The 25,122-nt window shown below is 42.2% G+C and overlaps 1 protein-coding gene across 36 annotated transcripts in view; it reads right to left on the bottom strand.

Moving 5' to 3' along the window:
- The window catches only part of SPIDR (scaffold protein involved in DNA repair), a 484,346-nt gene extending 459,860 nt beyond the window's left edge, over positions 1 to 24,486 (bottom strand). For all 36 annotated transcript variants that reach the window (XR_012416420.1, XR_012416421.1, XR_012416419.1 and 33 more), the window contains exon 1: positions 24,428 to 24,486. Coding sequence is in view for 14 of the 36 variants with exons in the window: in XM_065519183.2 (XP_065375255.1) it covers positions 24,428 to 24,460 (33 nt within the window). In the remaining 22 variants the exon portion in view is untranslated. The remainder of the gene's footprint in view (positions 1 to 24,427) is intronic.
- Positions 24,487 to 25,122: the final 636 nt, after the last annotated feature.

The raw sequence follows: 25,122 nt of genomic DNA, 5'->3' as shown, positions 1-25,122 counted from the left end.
TTCTCACTACATCCCCATGGGACAGAAGGAAGAAGAGTCCCTGGGAACTTTTTTTTAAGGGCACTAATCTCATTCACAAGGGTACCCTCATGACCTAATCTCTTCCCAAAGGCCCCAACTCTAAATATCATCACATAGGGAAGTAGGTTTCAACATCTGAATACCAGAGAGAGAGAAACATTCAACCTACAGCAAATGTGAATGTATTTAATACCATAGGACTACACACCTAAAAATGGTTAAAACAGTACATTTCACAGCACGTGTGCGTGTGTGTGTATATATATATTTATTTATTTACATATATGTGTGTGTGTATATATACATATCTCTCTCACAATTTTTAAAAAAAATGCAATCCAGGGAACAGGTACATCAGAATCAGGGATGCATTTACAGATACCTAGGTACCCAAATCACAAGTTAGAATTTTGAGAGAGGTAAGGCTCAGGAATCTGCATTTTGACAACCATCTCTGCTGATTCTTATTCCATAAATGTTTGAGACCACTGTTAAACATGTTGGATTAGAATTCAATCTGTAGGCCAGACACAGTGGCTCACGCCTGTAATTCCAACACTTTGGGAGGCTGAGGCAGGCGGATCACGAGGTCAGGAGATCGAGACCATCCTGGCTAACATGGTGAAACTCTGTCTCTACTAAAAATACAAAAAAAAAAAAAAATTTAGCCAGATGTGGTGGCGGGCACCTGTAGTCCCAAACACTTGGGAGGCTGAGGCAGAAGAATGGCAGGAACCCAGAAGGCAGGGCTTGCACTGAGCTGAGATCGTACCACTGCACTCCAGCCTGGGCAACAGAGCGAGACTCCGTCTCCAAAAAAAAAAAAAAAAAAAATCAATCTGTAACAGGTAAATTAAACACAAAATTTAGATCCTCAGGATCTAATTCAAACCCACGAGCTTCTCTGTGCACGCTTGAAATTTCTTTATTGGAGTATATAATGTTTGGTAAAACAGTAAAAATATCACAAACTTTGGTAAGTTTAAAAAAAGAAAAAAAAAGCCTGGCCAGGCACTGTAATCTCAGCACTCTGGGAGGCTGAGTCAGGCGGATCACCTGAGGTCGGGAGTTCAAGACCAGCTTGACCAACATAGAGAAACCTCGTCTCTACTAAAAATACAAAATTAGCCAGGTGTGGTGGAGCACGCCTGTAATCCCAGCTACTTGGGAGGCTGAGACAAGAGAATCGCTTCAACCTGAGAGGTGGAGGCTGCGGTGAGCCAAGACTGTGCCATTGCTCTCCAGCCTAGGAAACAAGAGTGAAACTCTGTCTTGAGAAAAAAAAAAAAAGGCTAAGGAAGAAACTCGTAATGCCTTACATTCCAGTGGTTTGAAGTATAAAAAGGAAATCCTGAACAGAAGAACCGGGTGCTGATCATGAGACACAGCAATCAGGATTCCAATCCCCTCCACTTTAACCAGTTCCATCACTAAGTCCACCATTCAATCATGTTCAAGCCTCTAACACTAAACACCATAAAAATCTCTCCCTCACCTTGACACCATCTAGCTTGCTCACTCCCTTCTCTAGCAGGCTTATATATAGAGTTATCCACTTGAATATTTTATTTTTCTAACCATTGCAAATTCTTTACTAGCCTTCCCATCAAAATCGTTTCCTCTTTGGTTATTTTTTTCTTTCGTTTTTTTTATTCTGTTTCCCCTTGGTTACTGTATTTCTCTACATTATAGATGTACAAGTATATTTGTTACCTACATTTCATTAATGTGTAAATGACAAAGAACTGAACATGAAATTCAATAAACTGGTTTGAAATAAGGAAGGTCTTACAGAGTAATGTACAAAGAGAAATACTTTCAAGATCTTGGTAAAAGTACATACAAAACTCAGGCACAAAGTAGGTTTCGCTTTTTTCCATAAATAAACTAGCATTTGGACAGACGATATTGTATACTGCTTTTCCTTGGTCATAGCATTTAACAAGTACAGAATATAATCTAGAGCTATACAAACTGGACAGGTAACTTTCAAAGAAATTATTCATATGTGTCTAAATATTTACAGAAATTACACCTTCTATATTTATTCTCTTAACATTATAACAGGAAAGGCATGGTGGCTCATGCCTGTAACCCCAGCACTTTGGGAGGCCAAGGCAGGCAGATCACTTGAGCCCCACAGTTTGAGACCAGCCTGGGGAACATGGCAAAAGTCCATCTGCCCAAAAAAGAAATACAAAAATTAGCCAGGCATGGTGGCATGTTCCTGTAGTTTCAGCTACTCAGGGGGCTGAGGCAGAAGGACTGCTTGAGCACAGGAGACCCAGGCTGCAGTGAGCTGTGATCATGCCACCGTACTCCAGCCAGGGCAACAGAAACAAGTTCCAGTCTCAAACAACAACAACAACAACAAAACACACACACAGAAAATTTTAAAAAATAAATAAATAGAAAAAAGTCATCAAGGTCTCACTATTTGTTCACATTCCAAAAATATTTACTAAATACAAAATTACGTACGGGGCACCCAGCTACCAACCTGACATAACTATTTTAATGTTTTCCTACCCTATTTGAGTCTTCTGATTAGACATTATCTTCCAGTTATAACTGTAAAATAGTGTTGTATAACTGTAAAATAGTGTTGTATTCTGCTCCTTTTATTTAAAATAATAAAATATTTTCTTTATACAGAAGTTCTACTCATTGTAAAAAAGGAAACTAAAACAAAAATATATGCAAAGCCAATGGAAATCTTATTTACACATAAGAATGCATGCTCTGCTTTTGATTTTATCAGAATGGAAAATATTATTCTTACCTATTTTTCAAACAACACATCCATGTAAAACTAATGACACTAAATTTTAAAATAATAATGTACAAATTTTTAAATATATATTAAGCATTTGTATAAAAACATGTGCAGGAAACAGATCCAAATGCTTATATTATCAAAATGTTTATGTTTTGCTGATTATAGGTTTTACAGGTTTATGGGGGATATTTTATTTTTTCTTTCTTTTTTTTTTTTTGAGACTGAGTCTCGCTCTGTCACCCAGGCCAGAGTGTAGCGGCACAATCCAGGCTCACTGCAAGCTCCCCCTCCCGGTTTCACACCATTCTCCTGCCTCAGCCTCCTGAGTACCTGGGACTACAGGTGCCCACCACCACGCCCGGCTAACTTTTTGTATTTTTAGTAGAGATGGGGTTTCACCGTGTTAGCCAGGATGGTCTCGATCTCCTGACCTTGTGATCCACTAGCCTGGGTCTCCCCAAGTGCTGGGATTACAGGCGTGAGCCACTGTGCCCGGCCTATGGGGGATATTTTCTATTGTAGTCTTTATTTTCTAGCAACTCCACAATCCCTGTGTATTATTTCTATGATTAGTAATGAGAACAATTGTTTAAAACTGTTCTAGGATGGGCGCGGTGGCTCACGCCCGTAATCCCAGCACTTTGGGAGGCCAAGGTGGGCGGATCACGAGGTCAGGAGATCGAGACCACTCTGGCTAACACGGTGAAACCCCATCTCTACTAAAAATACAAAAAGTTAGCCGGGCATAGCGGCGGGCGCCTTGTAGTCCCAGCTACTAAAGAGGCTGAGGCAGGAGAATGGCGTGAACCCGGGAGGCGGGGCTTGCAGTGGGCCGAGACAGCCCCACTGCACTCCACCCTGGGCGAAAGAGGGAGACTCCGTCTCAAAGGAAAAAAAAAACTGTTCTAAATTGGCACATACTGAAATCTATTTCTCTGGCTTGCGTCCCTGTTCCAAAAGAACATGAGTACGTGCTCCCCCTGCTGGTTACATGAAAACATTAAACACCTATAATGGAGAGTTGCTAGCTAGTTTCCAAAAAGTATGAGCAGTAGTTAGAAGCAAATGAGCATTTTAAATGAAATCACGTGAAAAGGCAATGATACTTAACTATAAATTTAAGAGTAAATGAAGACATCTGAAAACAACCTAACTACTCGATATGCTTTCTTCCCTAACTTTCTCTACATCCTATTTCTTCCACACATCCATACTTTTTTCTCCCTCCACCTCAACCTATGACACTGTCTGATCATTATCCATATGATGCAACAGGATTTTTATGTAACAGTATTGAAATAAGTTTTAACTTACTTTTCCCAAATACATCTGTGGGCCTTGAATATCCCCAGCTCCAATCCCATCCCCACTTATATTTTAATTAAGTTGGGTCATTTAAAACAAAATGGATGTTAGAAGACAGCAGAGCAAGGCCTTAAAATTCTGAGGCGGCCCAGTGCAGTGGCTCACGCCTGCAATCCCAGCACTTTGGGAGGCTGAGGTAGGTGGATCACAGGGTCAGGAGTTCAAGGCCAGCCTGGCCAAGGTGGTGAAACTCCATCTCTACTAAAAATACAAAAATTAGCCAGGTGTGGTGGCGGCACCTGTAATCCCACAGGAGGCTGAGACAGAAAATTGCTTGAACCCAGGAGGCGGAGGTTGCAGTGAGCCAAGATCGCGCAACTGGACTCCAGCCTGGGTGACAGAGCGAGATGCCATCCCAGCACTTTGGGAGGCCAAGGTGGGCAGATCACCTGAGGTCAGGAGTTTGAGACCAGCCTGACCCACATGGTGAAACCCCATCTCTACTACAAATACAAAAATTAGCCGGGCATGGTGGCGGGCGCCTGTAATCCAGCTACTTGGGAGGCTGAGACAGGAGAATTGCTTGAACCCGGGAGGCAGAGGTTGCAGTGAACTGAGATCGTGCCACTGTACTCCGGCCTGGGAAACAGAGAGAGACTCCATCTCAAAAAAAAAAAAAAGGCGGGGGGGTGGGGCCAGGTGCGGTGGCTCACATTTGTAACCCCAGCACTTTGGGAGGCCGAGACGGGCGGATCACAAGGCCAGGAGATCGAGATCATTCTGGCTAACACAGTGAAACCCCGTCTGTACTGAAAATACAAAAAATTAGCCGGGCGTGGTGGCCGGCACTTGTAGTCCCAGCTACTTGGGAGGCTGAGGCAGGAGAATGGCGTGAACCTGGGAGGCGGAGCTTGCAGAGAGCCGAGGTTGCACCACTGCACTCCAGCCTGGGCGACAGAGCAAGACTCTGTCTCAAAAAAAAAGGAATAGGTCAGGCACAGTGGCTCATACCTATTATCCCAGAATGTTGGGAGGCTGAGGCTGGCAGATTGCTTGAACCCAGGAATTCAAGACCAGCCTGGGCAACATGGCAGAACCCCCCCTCTACAAAAATTACAAAAATCAGCCAGGTGTGGTAGCATGTGCCTCTGGTCCCAACTACTTAGGAGGCTAAGGTGGGAGGATTGCTTCAGCCCAGGAGGTCAAGTCTGCAGTGAGCTGTGACTATGCCTCTGAACTCCAGCCTGGGTAATAGAGAGAGACAGTGTCTCAAAAAAAAAAAAGGAGTAACAATGGAATCCTGGCAAGGTGCAGTGGCTCACGCCTGTTAATTCCAGTACTTTGGGAGGCCGAGGCAGGTGGATCACAAGGTCAGGAGATCGAAACCATCCTGGCTAACACGGTGAAACCCCATCTCTACTAAAAATACAAAAAATTAGCCAGATGTGGTGGCGGGCGCCTGTAGTCCCAGCTACTCGGGAGGCTGCGGCAGGAGAATGGCGTGAACTCGGGAGGTGGAGCTTGCAGTGAGCCAAGGTTGTGCCACTGCACTCCAGCCTGGGCGACAGTGCGAGACTGTGTCCAAAAAAAAAAAAACAGATGGAACCCTGAACTTGTTTAAGTAACCCCAAGAAGGCAAAAAAGAAACAAGACAGAGCTCAGAGGTGTAAAAATAAGATGGCTGACTTGAGCACTAACGATATCAGTAATTATCTTAAACAGGCTAGGCGAGGTAGCTCATGCCTGTAATCCCAGCACTTTGGGAGGCTGAGGTGGGCGAATCACTTCAGCTCACAAGTTCAAGACCAGCCTCAGCAACATGGCGAAACCTCGTCTCTACCAAAAGTACAAAAAGTATCTGGGTATTGTGGTGTGCACCTGTGGTCCCAGCTACTCGGGAAACTGAAGTGGGAGGACAGTTTGAGCCTGGGAGGCAGAGGTGGCAGTGAGCCAAGATCATAAACCAATCATATGCTGTTCCGAAGAAGCTAACTTCAAATTCGACATTATAGGGAGGCTGAAAGTAAAAGAATGGAAAAAATTATACCAGGCAAACATTGATCAAAGAAGCAGGAATAACTGTATTAACATCTAATAAAGTAGACTTGAGAGCAAAGGTAATTACTACAAAGAGAGAGAATGCATAATGATAAGAGGATCAATTCGCTAGGAAAACATAGTACTAATTATGATAGAGACAGGAGACAGCCAAATGCCACCCATGTCATTGTGCACCGGGGCTTGCCTAAACATGCCCATGGTGAAAAATTCCATCCCTTAACACATGCACAGTAAGGGAAATAAATCAATGTGGAGGGGCTCAGACTAAGGCCCAACCTGCAAACTGGGAGAATGGGGTAGAGCCAAAGGGAATTCACGTCTTATGGCAACGGGTGGGGGCAGGGAGGAGCCTGGCCTCTCCAGCTTATGTGGGGTGGCCTGGTATTCAATCTGTGAGGTGGGAGCCTGTTGGCAGGACCCCCTTTCTTCCACTGAGAGCTTTCTTTTCATAAATACTGCTCTCCTCACCTTTCAATGTGGCCCTGTGCGTAATTTTTCCTGATCATGAGACAAGAATCCAGATTTTAGCTGAACTAAGGAGCAAAAAACCCTGCATCACTATGCGCATGCCCAAGAAAAAACTGAAAAGGCCCTAACCTCTGAACTCTGGATCATCTCAAGGCTCTGCACAAGGAGGAAATGAAGGTTAAACTGGCATTACAAACTGCCAAAGCATATGTCTCAACAGAGTCCCTCCATAAAAGATGACAGACTTACTGGCTCAAAGCATTTAAGGTAATCTCTATCCAATAATCCACAGACAACTAAACGAAACACAAAACATCTTCATTAGCTACACACAACAGGCAATACGAACTTTACAAAATTCATCTAGTAAAATCATTAAACAAAATTGTAGCACCAATAACAAACAGAAACCCTGGGGAGGGGATGGGAGAATTTAATATCCAGGGTCGTCACATCACACTATTTAAAACGTCCAGTTTTCAAGCAAAAATTATAGGCCAGGCAAGGTGGCTCATGCCTATAATCCCAGCCCTTTCGGAGGCTGGCAAGGCGGGTGTTATCATTCGAGACCAAGAGTTCGAGACCAGCCTGGCCAACATGGTGAAAGTCCGTCTCTATTAAAAATACAAAAATCAGCCAGGTGTGGTGGCACACGCCTACAATCCCAGCTACTCAGGAATCTGAGGCAGGAGAATCGCTTAAACCCAGGAGGCGGAAGTTGCAGTGAACTGAGATCGCGCCATGGCACTCCAGCCTGAACAACAGAGCAAGACTCCATCTCAAAAAAGAAAAGAAAAGAAAAAAAATACAAAAATTAGCCCAGCGTGGTAGTGCAGGCCTGTAATCCCAGTTACTCAGGAGGCTGAGGCAGGAGAATCGCTTGAGCCCGGGAGGCGGAGGTTGCAGTGAACTGAGATCACGTCACTGCACTCCAGCCTGGGCATCATGGCGAGACCGTCTCAAAAAAAAAAAAAAAAATTATAACACACATGAAGAAACAGGAAAGCATGAAAAGGAAAAAAATGCAGTCAAGAGAAAATGTCCCTGAGAGGAGCCAGAAGTTGGACTCACTAGACAATGACTTTAAATCACTTACTATAAACATATTCAAAGACATAAACTATATCCAAAAAGTGAAGAAAATTATAAAAATGCCTCACCAAATAGAGAATATCCATAAAGACACAGAAATTATAAAAAGACAGAACCAAATACAAATTCAGAAGTTGAAAACTATAGTAACTGAAATGAAAAATTCACCTGAAATCAAAATTTGGCCTGGCAAAAAAAAAAAAAGGAATTCACAAACTTAAAGACAAATGAGTTTATCCAAGCTGAGAAACAAGAAAAAAAGAACATAAAGAAAAACGAACAGAGCCTCAGAGACCTGTGGGACACCATCAGACACACAAATATATGCATAATAAGAGTCTCGGAAGGAAGGGGAGAGAGAGGTAGAAAGAATATTTGAGGAAACAAAGCCCAAAATGCTTCCTCAATTTGATGAAACGTTATGCAACCAAGAAGCTTAAAAACTCCAAACTGCATAAGATCTAAAGAGATCCACCCTAAACATACCACATCAACTGGTGAAAAACAGAAAAAACTACGAAAGTAGTTAAAGAAAATGACTCATCATATACAAAGGATCCTCAATAATCGTAACAACTGCATTCTTGACAGAAACCATGAAGACAACCCCCTACCCCAAGGAACAGCAGAATACACATTCTTCTAATGTAAACATGAAACATTCTCCACGACAGACCATATGTTAGGCCGTAACTCAAGCTTCGATAAATTTAAAAGGAGTGAAATCACAGTAATACTATAGTAATACCGTTCTTAGACAATAATAGAACGAAATTTAAACCTTACAATAAAAATAAAACGAAAATTCAGAAGTATGCGAACATTAAACACACTCCTAAACAGCCAAGAGATCAAAAAAAGATATCATGAGAAAATTAGAAGATAACTTTAAAAGGAATGACAACAAAATACACCAAAACCTATAGATGCAGCTAAAGCAGTACTTACTGAGAAATCTGTAGCTGTAAATGACTATATTTAAAAAGAAGAAAGATCTTTAGTCAAGATCTTTAATCAAGAACTTAAACTTCCATCTGGCAGAAATAAATGACATAGAGAATAGAAAAACAACAAAGAATATAACAACAACAACAACAAAAACTAAAAGTTGGCTCCTCGAAAAGATCAACAAAATTGACAAGCTAGGCTGACGAAGGAGGTTTAGGGGCGGGGAAGAGAAGATTCAAACTACAAAACTCAGGAATAAAAGAAAGTGAGGAAGCACTACCAATTTTGGAGAAACTCAAAAGATTAGAGAGAGCATTATAAGGAAATAATATGAACTACATACCAACAAATTAAATAACTAAAATAAAATGAACAAATTCCTAGAAAGACAAACTAGCAAAACTGACTCAGAAATAAAAAACTGATCAGAGCGCTATAACAAATAAAGAGACTGAGTCAGTAACTTTAAAACTTCCTACAAAGAAAAGCCGAAGCTCAGAGGGCTATAATGGTGATTTATAACATTTTAAGAAACAGTATCTATCCTTCAGAAACTCTTCCAAAATACAGAAGAGGGAATACTTCCTAATTCACACCATGAAACCAGTATTACCCTGATAAAACCAAAACATAACAAGGAAGCACAGAGCAAAACTGTTTATGAATATAGATGCAAAAATCCTGAATAAAATACTAGCAAACTGAATCTAGCAACATATACAAAGAGTTATACACTATAACCAATAGACATTTTTCCCAGGAATAAAAAGTTGATGTAATATTCAAAATTCAATCAATGTCATACGTTATATTAACAAAATAAAGGATAAAAACCACAGGATTGCCTCAATTAGATGTAGGAAAAGCAACTGACAAAGGCCAACAACTATTCCACGGTAAAAACTCTCAACAAACTAGCAATACAAGGTTATTTCCTCAACCTGATAAAAACGTACAAAGAACCCACAGCTAACATTAAACAGAATAGTCAAATATTGGATGCTTTATCCCTAAAAGAAAGAACAAGAAATAATGTCAACTCTTCCCATTTACATTCAATATTTGACTGGAGGTTCTAGCCATGGCAAGGAGAAGAAATAAAAGATGTCTAAATTGGAAGTAGTAAAATAACGTCTACTGACAGACAGCATGGTGTTTTGTTTGTTTTCTTTCTTTTTTTTTTTTTTTTTTAAGAGACATGGTTGGCCAGGTGCGGTGGCTCACACCTGTAATCCCAGAACTTTGGGAGGCCGAGGTGGGTGGATCACAAGGTCAGGAGTTTGACACCAGCCCGGCCAACATGGTGAAAGCCCGTCTCTACTAAAAATACAAAAATTAACCAAGCATGGTGGCACATGCCTCTAACCCAACTACTCAGGAGGCTGAGGCAGAAGAATCACTTGAACCCAGGAAGCAGAGGTTGCAGTGAGCTGAGATGGTGCCACTGCACTCCAGCCTGGGTAACAGAGCAAGATTCCATTTTGAGGGGGGCGGGGGAAGAGAGAGTCTCACTCTGTTGCCCAGGCTGGAGTGCAGTAGCACGATCATGGCTCACTGAAGCTTCTACCTCCTCGGCTCAAGCAATCCTCTTCCCTCAGCCTCCCAAGTAGCTGGGACCACAGGCATGAGCTACCACACCCTGCTAATTTTTGTGGTTTTTGTAGAGACTAAGTTTCACCATGTTGCCCAGGTTGGTCTCAAACTCCTACGCTCAAGTGATCCACCTGCCTCAGCCTCCCAAAGTGCTGGGATTACTGGTGTGAGCCACCATGCCTAGCTGCATGATCCTGTACATAGGAAATCCTAAGGAATCCACACCCCAGAAAACCCAAACAACTATTAGAACCAATAAATGAGTTCAGCAAAGTTGCACGATACAATCTCAATATTTTAAAAAACCAGTTGAGCTGGGTGCGGTTGGCTCATGCCTATAATCCCAGAGCTTTGCGAGGCCAAAACAGGGGCATATCTTGAGCCCAGGAATTTGAGACCAGCCTGGGCAACACAGTGAGACTCCATCTCTACCAAAAAATTAACAAAAAATATTAGCCAGGCGCAGTAGCATGTGCCAGAAGAATTGCATTCAAAATAGCATCAAAAAGAATAAAACTCGGACTAAATGCTCCAATTAAAAGACACAGACTGGCAAACTGGATAAAGAGTCACGACCCATCAGTCTGCTGTATTCAGGAGACCCATCTCACACGCAGAGACATACATAGGCTCAAAATAAAGGGATGGAGGAAGATTCACCAAGCAAATGGAGAACAAAAAAAAGCAGGGGTTGCAATCCTAGTCTCTGATAAAACAGACTTTAAACCATCAAAGATCAAAAGAGACAAGGCAATTACATAATGGTAAAGGGATCAATTACATAATGGTAAAGGGATCAATTCCCTTTGTAAGGGAGACTTACAAAGAGACTTAGACTCCCATACAATAATAATGGGAGACTTCAACACCCCACTGTCAACATCAGACAGATCAACGACAAAGAAAATTAACAAGGATATCCAGGAATTGAACTCATCTCTGCAGCAAGCAGACCTAATAGACATCTACAGAACTCTCCACCCCAAATCAACAGAATATACATTCTTCTCAGCACCACATCGCACTTACTCCAAAATTGACCACATAATTGGAAGTAAATCACTCTTCAGCAAATGTACAAGAACAGAAATTATATCAAACTGTCTCTCAGACCACAGTGCAATCAAACTAGAACTCAGGACTAAGAAACTCAATCAAAACCGCTCAACTACATGGAAACTGAATAACCTGCTCCTGAATGACTACTGGGTACATAACGAAATGAAGGCAGAAATACAGATGTTCTTTGAAACCAATGAGAACAAAGATACAACATACCAGAATCTCTGGGACACATTTAAAGCACTGTGTAGAGGGAAATTTATAGCACTAAATGCCCACAAGAGAAAGCTGGAAAGATCTAAAATTGACACTCTAACATCACAATTAAAAGAACTAGAGAAGCAAGAGCAAACACATTCGAAAGCTAGCAGAAGGCAAGAAATAACTAAGATCAGAGCAGAACTGAAGGAGATAGAGATACAAAAAACCCTCCAAAAAATCAATGAATCTAGGAGTTGGTTTTTTGAAACGATCAACAAAATTGACAGACCGCTAGCAAGACTAATAAAGAAGAAAAGAGAGAAGAATCAAATAGATGCAATAAAAAATGATAAAGGGGATATCACCACCGACCCCACAGAAATACAAACTACCATCAGAGAATACCATAAACACCTCTATGCAAATAAACTAGAAAATATGGAAGAAATGGATAATTTCCTGGACACTTACACTCTTCCAAGACTAAACCAGGAAGAAGTTGAATCCCTGAATAGACCAATAGCAGGCTCTGAAATTGAGGCAATAATTAACAGCCTACCAACCAAAAAAAGTCCAGGACCAGATGGATTCACAGCTGAATTCTACCAGAGGTACAAGGAGGAGCTGGTACCATTCCTTCTGAAACTATTCCAATCAATAGAAAAAGAGCGAATCCTCCCTAACTCATTTTATGAGGCCAACATCACCCTGATACCAAAGCCTGGCAGAGACACAACAAAAAAAGAGAATTTTAGACCAATATCCCTGATGAATATCGATGCAAAAATCCTCAATAAAATACTGGCAAACCGGATTCAGCAACACATCAAAAAGCTTATCCACCATGATCAAGTGGGCTTCATCCCTGGGATGCAACGCTGGTTCAACATTCGCAAATCAATAAACATAATCCAGCATATAAACAGAACTAAAGACAAGAACCACATGATTATCTCAATAGATGCAGAAAAGGCTTTTGACAAAATTCAACAGCCCTTCATGCTAAAAACGCTCAATAAATTCGGTATTGATGGAACGTACCTCAAAATAATAAGAGCTATTTATGAAAAACCCACAGCCAATATCATACTGAATGGGCAAAAACTGGAAAAATTCCCTTTGAAAACTGGCACAAGACAGGATGCCCTCTCTCACCACTCCTATTCAACATAGTGTTGGAAGTTCTGGCTAGGGCAATCAGGCAAGAGAAAGAAATCAAGGGTATTCAGTTAGGAAAAGAAGAAGTCAAATTGTCCCTGTTTGCAGATGACATGATTGTATATTTAGAAAACCCCATTGTCTTAGCCCAAAATCTCCTTAAGCTGATAAGAAACTTCAGCAAAGTCTCAGGATACAAAATTAATGTGCAAAAATCACAAGCATTCTTATACACCAGTAACAGACAAACAGAGAGCCAAATCAGGAATGAACTTCCATTCACAATTGCTTCAAAGAGAATCAAATACCTAGGAATCCAACTTACAAGGGATGTAAAGGACCTCTTCAAGGAGAACTACAAACCACTGCTCAGTGAAATACAAGAGGACACAAACAAATGGAAGAACATACCATGCTCATGGATAGGAAGAATCAGTATCGTGAAAATGGCCATACTGCCCAAGGTAATTTATAGATTCAATGCCATCCCCATCAAGCTACCAATGAGTTTCTTCACAGAATTGGAAAAAACTGCTTTAAAGTTCATATGGAACCAAAAAAGAGCCCGCATCTCCAAGACAATCCTAAGTCAAAAGAACAAAGCTGGAGGCATCACACTACCTGACTTCAAACTATACTACAAGGCTACAGTAACCGAAACAGCATGGTACTGGTACCAAAACAGAGATATAGACCAATGGAACAGAACAGAGGCCTCAGAAATAATACCACACATCTACAGCCATCTGATCTTTGACAAACCTGAGAGAAACAAGAAATGGGGAAAGGATTCCCTATTTAATAAATGGTGCTGGGAAAATTGGCTAGCCATAAGTAGAAAGCTGAAACTGGATCCTTTCCTTACTCCTTATACGAAAATTAATTCAAGATGGATTAGAGACTTAAATGTTAGACCTAATACCATAAAAACCTTAGAGGAAAACCTAGGTAGTACCATTCAGGACATAGGCATGGGCAAAGACTTCATGTCTAAAACACCAAAAGCAACGGCAGCAAAAGCCAAAATTGACAAATGGGATCTCATTAAATTAAAGAGCTTCTGCACAGCAAAAGAAACTACCATCAGAGTGAACAGGCAACCTACAGAATGGGAGAAAATTTTTGCAATCTACTCATCTGACAAAGGGCTAATATCCAGAACCTACAAAGAACTCAAACAAATTTACAAGAAAAAAACAAACCACCCCATCAAAAAGTGGGCAAAGGATATGAACAGACATTTCTCAAAAGAAGACATTCATACAGCCAACAGACACATGAAAAAATGCTCATCATCACTGGCCATCAGAGAAATGCAAATCAAAACCACAATGAGATACCATCTCACACCAGTTAGAATGGCGATCATTAAAAAGTCAGGGAACAACAGGTGCTGGAGAGGATGTGGAGAAACAGGAACACTTTTACACTGTTGGTGGGATTGTAAACTAGTTTAACCATTTGGAAAACAGTATGGCGATTCCTCTAGGATCTAGAACTAGATGTACCATATGACCTAGCCATCCCATTACTGGGGATATACCCAAAGGATTATAAATCATGCTGCTATAAAGACACATGGACACGTATGTTTATTGCGGCACTATTCACAATAGCAAAGACTTGGAATCAACCCAAATGTCCATCAGTGACAAACTGGATTAAGAAAATGTGGCACATATTCACCATGGAATACTATGCAGCCATAAAAAAGGATGAGTTTGTGTCCTTTGTAGGGACATGGATGCAGCTGGAAACCATCATTCGCAGCAAACTATCACAAGAACAGAAAACCAAACACCGCATGCTGTCACTCATAGGTGGGAACTGAACAATGAGATCACTTGGACTCAGGAAGGGGAACATCACATACCGGGGCCTATCATGGGGAGGGGGGAGGGGGGAGGGGGGAGGGATTGCATTGGGAGTTATACCTGATGTAAATGATGAGTTGATGGGTGCTGACGAGTTGATGGGTGCAGCACAGCAACATGGCACAAGTATACATATGTAACAAACCTGCACGTTATGCACATGTACCCTAGAACTTAAAGTATAATAATAAAAAAAAAAGAATAAAACTCCTAGGAATAAATTTAACCAAAGAAGTACAGGACTTTTTCACTGAAAACTGTAAAACATAGCTAGAAATTAAAGAAGATCTAAATAAATGAAAAAGACAACCCATGCTCACAGGAAATAATATTAAGATGATAATATTCTCTAATTTGTCTATATATTCAACCCAATCAAAATCCCAGATGGCTTTCTGCAGAAATTGACAAGCTGCTATTATTCATATGGGAATGCAACAAACCCAAAACAGTTTAAAAAATCTCAAAACAGAAAACAAGTCAGAAACTCACACGTCTAATTTCGACACTGCCAAGTTACAGTAATTAAAACAAGATATTACTAAAATAAAGGGAGACATGAGATCAGTGGAATAGAATTCATAGGCCAGAAACAAATCTTTACTTTTATGGTCAACTGATTTTCAATTAAAACAAAAAAGTGCCAAGACAATTCAAGGACAAAGAACAATTTTTTTCAACAAAGAGTGTTGAGACAACTGAGTATCCACATCCACAAGAATGAAGTTGTATCCCTATCTCACTGTGTAGAAAAATTAACTCTGAATGAATCACAGACCTAAATGTAAGAGCTAAAACTATAACCCTTGGAAGAAAACAGAGGAATAAATCTTTGTGACCTTGGTTTAGGCAATGATTTATTAGACATGACACCAAAAAGCACAAGCAACAAAAGAAAAAACAAATTGGACCTCATCAAAATTATTTAAAACATTTGTACTTCAATAAGAGAATGAAAAGGAAACCCAAAGAATGGGAGAAAATATCTGCAAATCATACATCTTATAGGGGAACAGTATACAGAATTTTAAAGAACTCATGATTAAACAATAAAATGGCAAATAACCCAATGAAAATGCAGCCAAATATGCTGAATAAACACTTCAAGATACAGAAATGCCCAATAAGTACATGAAAAGATGTTCAACCTCATTAGAGAACTGTAAACCAAACCACAGTGAGGTGACACTTCATAACCTCTAGGATGACTAAAATCAAACGACAGGCAATGGCAAGTGTTAGCAAGAATGTGGCAAAATTAGAATATTCATTCCTTGCTGGTGAGACCGTAAAAGGTGCAACCACTTTGGAAAATTTTAAGTTATCCAAAATGTAAACATACAGTTATTATGTGACCCAAAAATTCCACTGCTAGAGAAAAAAAACTCAGGTCTACATAAAAACACATACACAAACGTTCAACGCAGGCCAGGCATGGTGGCTCACGGCTGTAATCCCAACACCTTGGGAAGCTGAGATGGGAGGATCTCTTGAGCCCAGGAGTTTGAGACCAGCCTGGGCAATATAGTGAGACCTCATCTAAATTTTAAAAAAAAATATGTTCAAAGCAACATTATTCTTAACAGCCCAAAAGAGGAAATAATCCAAATGTCTATCAACTAACAAATGGATTTTTAAAATGCAGTATGTCCATGCAATGAAAAATGTATTCAAAATAAATAGGAATGAAGTACTGATACATGCAACAACATGTATAAACCTGGAAAACATTATGCTTAATCAAAGAAGCCAGTCACAAAATGACCACACTTTATGTGAAATGTCCAGAATAGGCAAATCCATACACACAGAAAGTAGCTTAGTGGTTGCCAATGGATGAGGGAAGAGAGAATGGGGAGTGACTAGTAATAGCTAGGGGGTTTCTTTTTGGGGTCATGAAAATATTCTACAATTAGGAACGTTTGTACAACTCTGTAAATATACTAGAAACCACTGGATTTTCCACTTTAAAAAGGTGGATTTTATTATCTATAAAACTGAGTAACAACATTGCCAATGAGACTGTAAAATTATACAGATACAACCACTTTCAAAAAGTTTGTCACTTTCTTACAGAGTTAAACATCAAATTACCATAGGTTCTGGTAATTACACACTTAGGCATTTATCTCAGAGAAATGAAAACTTATGTTCACACAAAAACTTGTACACAAATGTTTATAGCAGTTTTATTTGCAATAACCAAAATCTGAAAGCAGCCTAGAGGTCCTTCAATAATAAATGTTAATCCAAACTCTGGTATGTCCATTATATGGAACACTACTCAGCAATTAAAACAAAGAAACTACTGGCTGGGCGCGGTGGCTCATGCCTGTAATCCTAGCACTTTGGGAGGCCAAGGAGGGCAGATTGCCTGAGCTCAGGAGTTCAAGACCAGCTTGGGCAACAAGGTGAAACCCTGTCTCTACTAAAATACAAAAAATTAGCCGGGCATGGCAGCGGGCGCCTGTAGTATCAGCTACTCGGGAGGCTGAGGCAGCAGAATCACTTGAACTGGGGAGGCAGAAAGTTGCAGCGAGCTGAGATTGCGCTATTGCACTCCAGCCTGGGCAAGACAGTGAGACTCCAACTCAAAAAAACAAATAAAAACAAAACAAAACAAAAAGAAACTACTGATATTCAAAACAACTTGGATAAATCATGAGAGTTTGATGTTGTATTTAAAAAAAAAAACCTCAGACTAGGCACTGTGGCTCATGTCTGTAATCCCAGCACTTTGGGATGCCGAGGCGGGCGGATCACCTGAGGTCAGGAGTTCGAGACCAGCCTGACCAACATGGTGAAACCCCATCTCTACTAAAAATACAAAATCAGCCAGGTGTGGCAATGCATGCCTATAATCCCAGCTACTCGGGAGACTGAGGCAGGAGAATCACTTGACCCCAGGGAGCAGAGGTTACAGTGAGCCGAGATCATGCCACTGCACTCCAGCCTGGGCAACAAGAGTAAAACTCCATCTCAGAAAAAGAAAAACAACAACAACAACCTCAAAAGGTTACATACTACGTGATTCCATTTATGTAACATGCTTGAAATGACAAATTTTTTTCTAGTAATTAGGGGAGCTGGAGTTACTGGAAGTGAGTGACTGTGATTATAAAAGAGATACTTGTGCTGATGGACAGTAACTTGACTGTGGTGGTGGATACACAAACCTACAGAATCTACATGTGATAGAACTGCACAGAATTGCTATGGCCTGACGTTTATGCCTCCTCAAAATATATTTGTTGAAATCCTAACCCCTGAGGTGATGGTATTAGGAGGTGGGGCCTTTGGTAGGTGATTAGAAGTTACGGGATTGATGCCCTTATAAAAGAGATCTTGGAGAGCTCCTTTACCTCTTCCACCATATAAAGACATGGTGAGAATATGGCTGTCTATTAACCAGAAAGCAGGCCCTCACCAGACATGAAATCTGTCAACACTTTGATCTAGCAAGGTCCAGCCTCCAGAATTAGTTTATAAACAATTATTCTCTATGTTACTCACAATTGTCTGTGAATTTACAATCATCTCAATTAAAATAAATGGAATGAGATGTGCAAGGGACTGCTGGGTTTTACAATAAACTTTTTGTAGTATTTTACCTTACCTATAAACATGTATTATTTTGACTAAAAAGAAAACACGTTTTCCCTTAAGTAAGGTACTCTATGCAAAGTGCTTAACATACAGAAAGTTTTCAATATAAAGCTCTCCTTCCCTTTGGTTTGAGGAATAAGACAACCTCTAGGCCAGGCACAGTGGTTCACGCTGTAATCCTAGCCTTTGGGAGGCCAAGGAGAAAGAATGCTTGAGGCCAGGAATTGAAAACCAGTCTCAGTAACACAGCAAGACCCTATCTCTACAAAAGAAACTTAAATATTAGCCAGGCACAGTGGCATGGCCTGTGGTCCCAGCTACTCGGGAGGCCAAAATGGGAGGATCCCTTCAGCCCAGGAGCTCAAGACTGCAGTGAGTCATGATCACGTCCCTGTGCCCCTGCGCCCCACAGCCTGGGTGACAGAGGAAGACCGTCTCCCAAAAAAAACAACAAGACAACTGAGATGTCTATACTAAGTAGTCTAATTCTGAGATGTAGAGCCAGCAGTAAATCATTCAATGAGATTATCAAGGCCCTAAACTGGAACCATGAGGTACTCCTACCAAGATAACTATGAGAATTTCCTGCCATCACTGAAAAACTTGAAAATGAGCCTTTTTTTCTTGTTCAACAAGCTGAAAGACAGCAATTCCAGGGAAATCTAGAGACAAAGTAGTAGAGGATGTACACCATCTTTGTCCTCATATGATTTAATTATCATGGTGTTTCATTATTAATTGCTTTCATTATCACCAACATTTATTGAGTGCTTATATGCTCAGTATATCATCCCATGCATTCTCATTACTTAATCCTCACATCAACCCAGCAACATAGGTATTAACCCCATTTTATAAAGAAAAGATAACTCAATGTTAGGTATATTGCCCTATTCAGAGAGCTAGGAAGCAATGTGTCAAGATTTTCTCCCATGTATGTCTATGTCCAAAACTAAAGATTCTAGCCACTTGTTCTCCATTATCTCACGTTAATAAAAGTGTCTATCAACAACTATACAATCACTTCCCACACATAGGCACCACAAGTGAGTTTCTGACTGGGCTCTAAGTATCGGAAAATTCACTGGGACTTTTCAGTCCTACTCACATTAGCAGAGTCACTCCCTCCCAATCATGATGTCTCCCATGCCATTCTGCACTCTATAGCCTACTTCTTCAGTGCTGCCTTTCAAGCACTAAGACCCCTACCCTTTGACCAACCCATGGGGTTACCAATCACCAACCCATGGCGCCACTGGAAAAAAGTCCAAAAATGATAGCAGCTCCCTCCAGTTATTCTTATTACATGTCCTTGACCACTGTTGAACACTTATTCCCTAGTCCTCCATTCATTCACACACACACACACCCCCCTACACAGAATCTCACACATACATGTGAGTTCCATACCCACACTTCTCGACATCTCCGTATCAGCCCCATAGCTCATGTTGTCACATCTTCCCCAGGAAAAAAAAATTAGCCATCGTAAAAATCAGCTAACTTCCCATCTACTGAGCTCTCCTTCTTCCCTACAGTCTCCGGGGGAAATGTTACTATTCTCTGAAACTAACTCTGCTCTGTAATGGAATCCAATCCTTCTAAGATACTAAAAGGTCCTGACTCTCCCCATTGGCTTCTTCCTTCCTACTTCAAAGAGGCAAAATGTTGCCCTTTCTTGACAAAGAAAACACTTTTCAAACTGCAGCCTTGAGTACTCTTCAAACTCATGTGCACATTGTATTTAATCAATACCTACCATCTGCTTGCCCTAGTGCAAGAAGCACCAGAAATAAAATAAATTGGCTGAGTGCCGTGGCTCATGCCTATAATCCCAGCATTTTGGAAGGCTAAGGCACGGAGGATTGCTTGAGGCCAGGAGTTCAAGACTAATCTGGATAATATGGCAAGACACCATCTCCACAAAAAAATTTAAAAACAAGCTGGGTGTTGTGGTGCACCCCTGTAGTTTCAGCTACTGGGGAGGCTGAGGTGGGAGGATCGCTTAAGCCTGAGAGGTCGAGGGTGCAAAGAGCCACATCGCACCACTGCACTCCAGCTTAGGGTGACAGAGTGAGACCCTGTTTCAAAACATAAAAAATAAAAATAAAAGAAAGAAAAGAAGTTTCAGTGATGAGAGGGACCCAAACGGTTAGAGAAAGAAGGTGTCATCAGCAAGATGTACTCTTCCTTTATTTCTCTCTTTCATGATCTTGCCGAGATAGTTTTTCTTTCAGTGGAAGAGTGAGCAGAAGGCGGGGCGAGGAGCTAGAAGCTATAACTCAGCCTAACGAGGTGAAAGGAGCTGTGAGAGTATTACAGCTGGGGAGGAACAGAAAATCTCAAAAGGCACCGGGCGCAGTGGCTCACACCTGTAATCCTAGCACTGCGGGAGGCTGAGGCGGGTGGATCACCTGAAGTCAAGAGTTCAAGACCAGCCTGATCAACATGGTGAAACTCCGTCTCTTCTAAAGTACAAAAAAAGTTAGCCGGGCATGATGGCAAGTGCCTATAATTCCAGCTACTCAGGAGGCTGAGACAGGAGAATGACTTAAACCCAGGAGACGGTGGGTGCAGTGAGCTGAGATCGGGCCACTGCACTCCAGCCTGGGTGGCTGAGCAAGACTCTGTCTCAAAAAAAAAAAAAAAAAAAGAAAAAGAAAAAAGGAAAATCTCAAAAGGCAAGCTGCTGCCCAAGAACAGGAGTATATGTGGTCGTCCTTGGCTACTTCATAAGGTAAGGGAGAACACAAGGCATAAAGGGAAGAATCACAGCATGTTAAGGGATAGTGAGGGGCTAAAGCAGGAGAAACCCATGGAGGGAAGTGAGGAAAGAACTAAGATACCTCAGTCTTTGAGCAACTGACTGCCTTAATCTCCTTGAGTCTTAAATTCCACATATCTATATATCCTAATATCAGTTAAGGGGCAAATGACTTTCCCACTTCTCACAGGTTCAACTTCCTGAATCATCATGGGTTCCTTCCTCTTCCTCTTTCAATTGCAGTTGCCTAAATCTCACCTTCCATTTGTAGTCTATCAACTCAGTCCTTTCCATTCTATTCCTAATTCCACTACTTTAGTCCATGACCACATCACTTTTCATCTTAAGAGTCCTGATACATCTGTGTGGCTTGTCCAAAATTGCAAAATCATTCAACTGTATTGCTGAGGCTGATACCCAAGTCTTCAGACTAGGGTATTTCCTCATGTTTCTTCACACCTAGAATACTTGCAAATCTTCTAAACTAGTTCCCCTTTCATAAATTAATCACATGTTTATTAGGTATCTAGTATGTACAAGGGATATGACAGGTACTCTGGGGAATATAGGCTGAAGAAATAGTCCCTAATCTTAAATGTCTAGACTGTAAGCCATTAAAGGTGTAGACACAAATAAACCTAATGTAAGACACGGAGTAGTAAGAGTTACCTACATAAAATTCCACAGACTACAGAAGAAAGTTCATTTACAGCTGGGATAATTTGGGGGAAGGTGGGATTTGGAGTAGGCCTCAATGGATGATAAAGATTCCATGGCTGGAAGCGGTGGCTGACACCTGTAATCCCAGCACTTTGGGAGGCTGAGGCAGGTAGATCACGACGTCAGGTGACTGAGACCATCCAGGCTAACACGGTGAAACCCCGTCTCTAACAAAAATTTTTAAAAATTAGCTGGGTGTGGTGGCGGGTGCCTGTAGTCCCAGCGACCCGGGAGGGAGGCTAAGGCAGAAGAATGGCATGAACCTGGGAGGTGGAGCTTGCAGTGAGCCGAGATTGCGCCACTGCATTCCAGCCTGGGCAACACAGCAAGACTGCGTCCCCCGCCACCGCCCCCCAAAAAAAAATTATCAATCAGCAGAAATGGGAGAACTGGCATTATTCCAAACCAAGAACATATGCAATTACCACTAAGGGGCAAGAAAGTACAGTGACAGCAATAGTTTTTACCTATAAGATAAATAATGAACAAAGCTGTAAAGTTAAGAAATAAGACACAGATACATTATGGAGGCTGTGAAAAGCAGGCTGAGAGCCTGAACAAAAGCAAGGTCTGGGGCAGACTAGCTGAATATAAATCCTAGCTTCTTCCCTTAACTGCTCTGTGACCTAAGGCAAATCAGCCTCTCTGCTGAGCCACAGTTACCTCATCCATAAAACAAGACTAATGGTATCTACCTCACAGGACTGTTAAAATAAATTAGTTAATACATATAAAGCACTAAACACAGGGTAAGTCTGCAATAAATTATGATGTAGCCAATAAGTAAAACGAGATTTAGGTAGAGGACTAACAATATAATCAAAGTAGTGCCTAAGGGAAAGTCACCTCTGAAGATGGAATGGGAGCATGCTAGCTGGCACCACACAGCAACACTCCAACCATTAAAGTCCTTTGAGACTGACCAAGGGAGACAAAAACAAAAAATAAATTCCTGGGAAATACTGTGGAAGCCAGCCTCCAAGGTGGGCCCTGTGATCCCCAGCTCCTGGGGATCCTCTATAGTCTCCTCATACATTGTACCGGGTTGGTCCATGCAATGAATAGACAGCAGATGGGATGTCACTTCTGAGATTAGGCTATGAAAGACACGGGGGCGAATATCTCGTTGCTCTCTCTCTTGCTCTTGGGAAAGCCAGGACCCTGTTTTAAGCTGCCCTATGGAGCTATCAAGAAACAACCATGTGAGTGAGCTTGGAACTGTATTCTCCAGCTCCAATGACCTTTATTTGACTGCAGCCTTGTGGGAGATCCTGAACTACAACCACATAGTTGAGCCGTTCTCAGATTCCTGACTCTCAGAAACTCTATGATATAATAAATATTTGTTATGAACTTCTTCAGTTTTCAGCAACGTATTACACAATAGACAACTGTACGACTACTAAAAAAATTTGATAAGAGTCTTGAAAAACGACAAGATGAAGAGACCAGAAATGAACGTCAATTCAAAAATACTAAGATTTCTGAGTCAAGAGAAACTGTTAGGGCCTGGAGGACTAAGGGTGAGATGATGATTTTGTGATGCACCAAGTTTGAGCTCTAGGGAAAGATCTAATATAGATCTGAAAGTCATCTATACAGCAATGACAATTAACTTCAATGTATGATAATTGCCCAAAGCAAATGTGGAAAATGAGAAGCAGCACAAGGTCAAAAATTAGAACATGGCACGAACACAGTAAAGAGAAGAAAATAAGCTGTTGCAAGACAGGAAGACAATCAGGGTAGCAACATCAGGGATGTTCCAAAAGAAATAAAAGCAGGTGGTCAATGTGTCAAATGCTCCAATGACCAAGTAAATAACTTACACTGGATTTAGCAAATTGATGTATTTCCTTGATTTCTTTTCATACATTAATACTTCTGAAATCAGGCTGTATCTTATAATCAACAGAGGTGCCTGAAATGAATTTCTTTATTCCCTAAAGCCAGTCGCAAAATTGATGGTGTGGGCTGATAATAAATGGTATTTGAGAAGCAAGAAAGCATGGTAGTGGTAAAGAAGTTGAACCAGTATATGTGGACTATTTTTTTCAGAAGTTTTCGAGTAAAGGGAAGAGTCAAGAAAGGAGGTCCTGTGTTTGCTTTTTAAAAACTATTTTACTATGAGACAAACGTATTTGAAAGCAAGGAAGTTAGAAGGAACTTTAAAACGATAAAGGACACATGCCACAACAAGCACAATTAGCAGAACAAAAAAAGGACGCACTGGCGGATACAGGTGCAATTAAACACCATTCACCCAACGATTCCTAGGCACCCGCGCTCGTTCTGGACCCCGAGGCAGCGCGGTGTCCAAGAACTGGGCGGTCAGACGCACAGTCCCCTCCCAGTGTTGCAGGAAGAAAGGCAGAGTTGACAGGGGATTATCCGAGGAGACTGGCAAAGCCATGCCAGGATTACCTGCTGTTTGGTGCAGTACACCAGAATCAAAAACAGACAAAAGTAAAGCCAAGTATCCCCGAGGCGGACACACGCTCCCGCCCGCGGCGTCCCTCGGCGGCCCCACCCCTTGCCTTCCGTACTGCGGCTGAGGGCCCGGCCCACACGCCAGGACCAGACCCGGACCTGGGGGCGGCACCCCGCTGCGCTGGCTGGCTCCACGCGAGCAGACGGGACCCACCACCACCTAGCCCTCCACTCCCAACGCCCACCCTCTCTCACCCCAGCAGCCCTGGGCCGGCCCCGCGCCGGCCCGCCGCTTGCCCGCAACGCGGGAAACGGCGCGGCACCCACTCCCAACCCAGAGCCTACCTTCGAAACTCCAGCGCGCCAGCCGCGGGGCATCTCCAGAAGCGAAGCCTGAGCGTACCGCCCCCTCAGCGCGCCGCCGTCCCACCTCGGCGCGCCGCACCGCGCGCTGCCATTGGCGGGCGCTCGGGCGCAGGGCGGGGCTTCGGCGGGGGGCAGGGCTTCTCCCGGCCCCAGAGCCCCAGGGCCTCCGGGACTGCCTGGTTGGGCCCAGAGCCCGGAAGGAGTGCAGCGCGGAGGGGAGAGCTTCCGCCCCCGGGGCTGGTGGGGTCTGCGGGGTGCGCTCTGGGCTGTGGCGTTGCTCGCCCGCGAGCTCCTGGGGGGTTCGGGAGAGCTGCTGGGCTGGCGCCTGGAGTGGGGGCCGCCTCCAAGTGTTGTCTTTCGAATTCAGTTACTTTCGTTTGTGTTGTCAGGCAACAACTGACCTTAAATAAAAATGAAAACCAGAAAAGTAGGCTACACATGCAATAATGGATACTTAAGGAATGGGAGTGGCTGCTGGTGACTGGAGCAGAGAGGGTGTGGTTTCCCCATGTTTGGGGGCCTGGGGTAAGGACTAAAGTCTAAGTGTCCAGAGCCCGAACTGCATGTTGGTCATCACATCAACAGGAGAACTCGTGGAGCCTGCGGAAAGGCTACGGGGTGCCAGAATCTGAGGGGGCGGGAGATTGCGTTCCTGCCACGTTTCGCCGGGGCGC

Source organism: Macaca fascicularis, chromosome 8 (assembly GCF_037993035.2).
Source record: "Macaca fascicularis isolate 582-1 chromosome 8, T2T-MFA8v1.1".
Classification (NCBI taxonomy): Eukaryota; Metazoa; Chordata; class Mammalia; order Primates; family Cercopithecidae; genus Macaca; species Macaca fascicularis.
The sequence above is the reverse complement of the archived record's forward strand: the minus strand, read 5'-3'. Positions and strand labels throughout refer to the sequence as shown.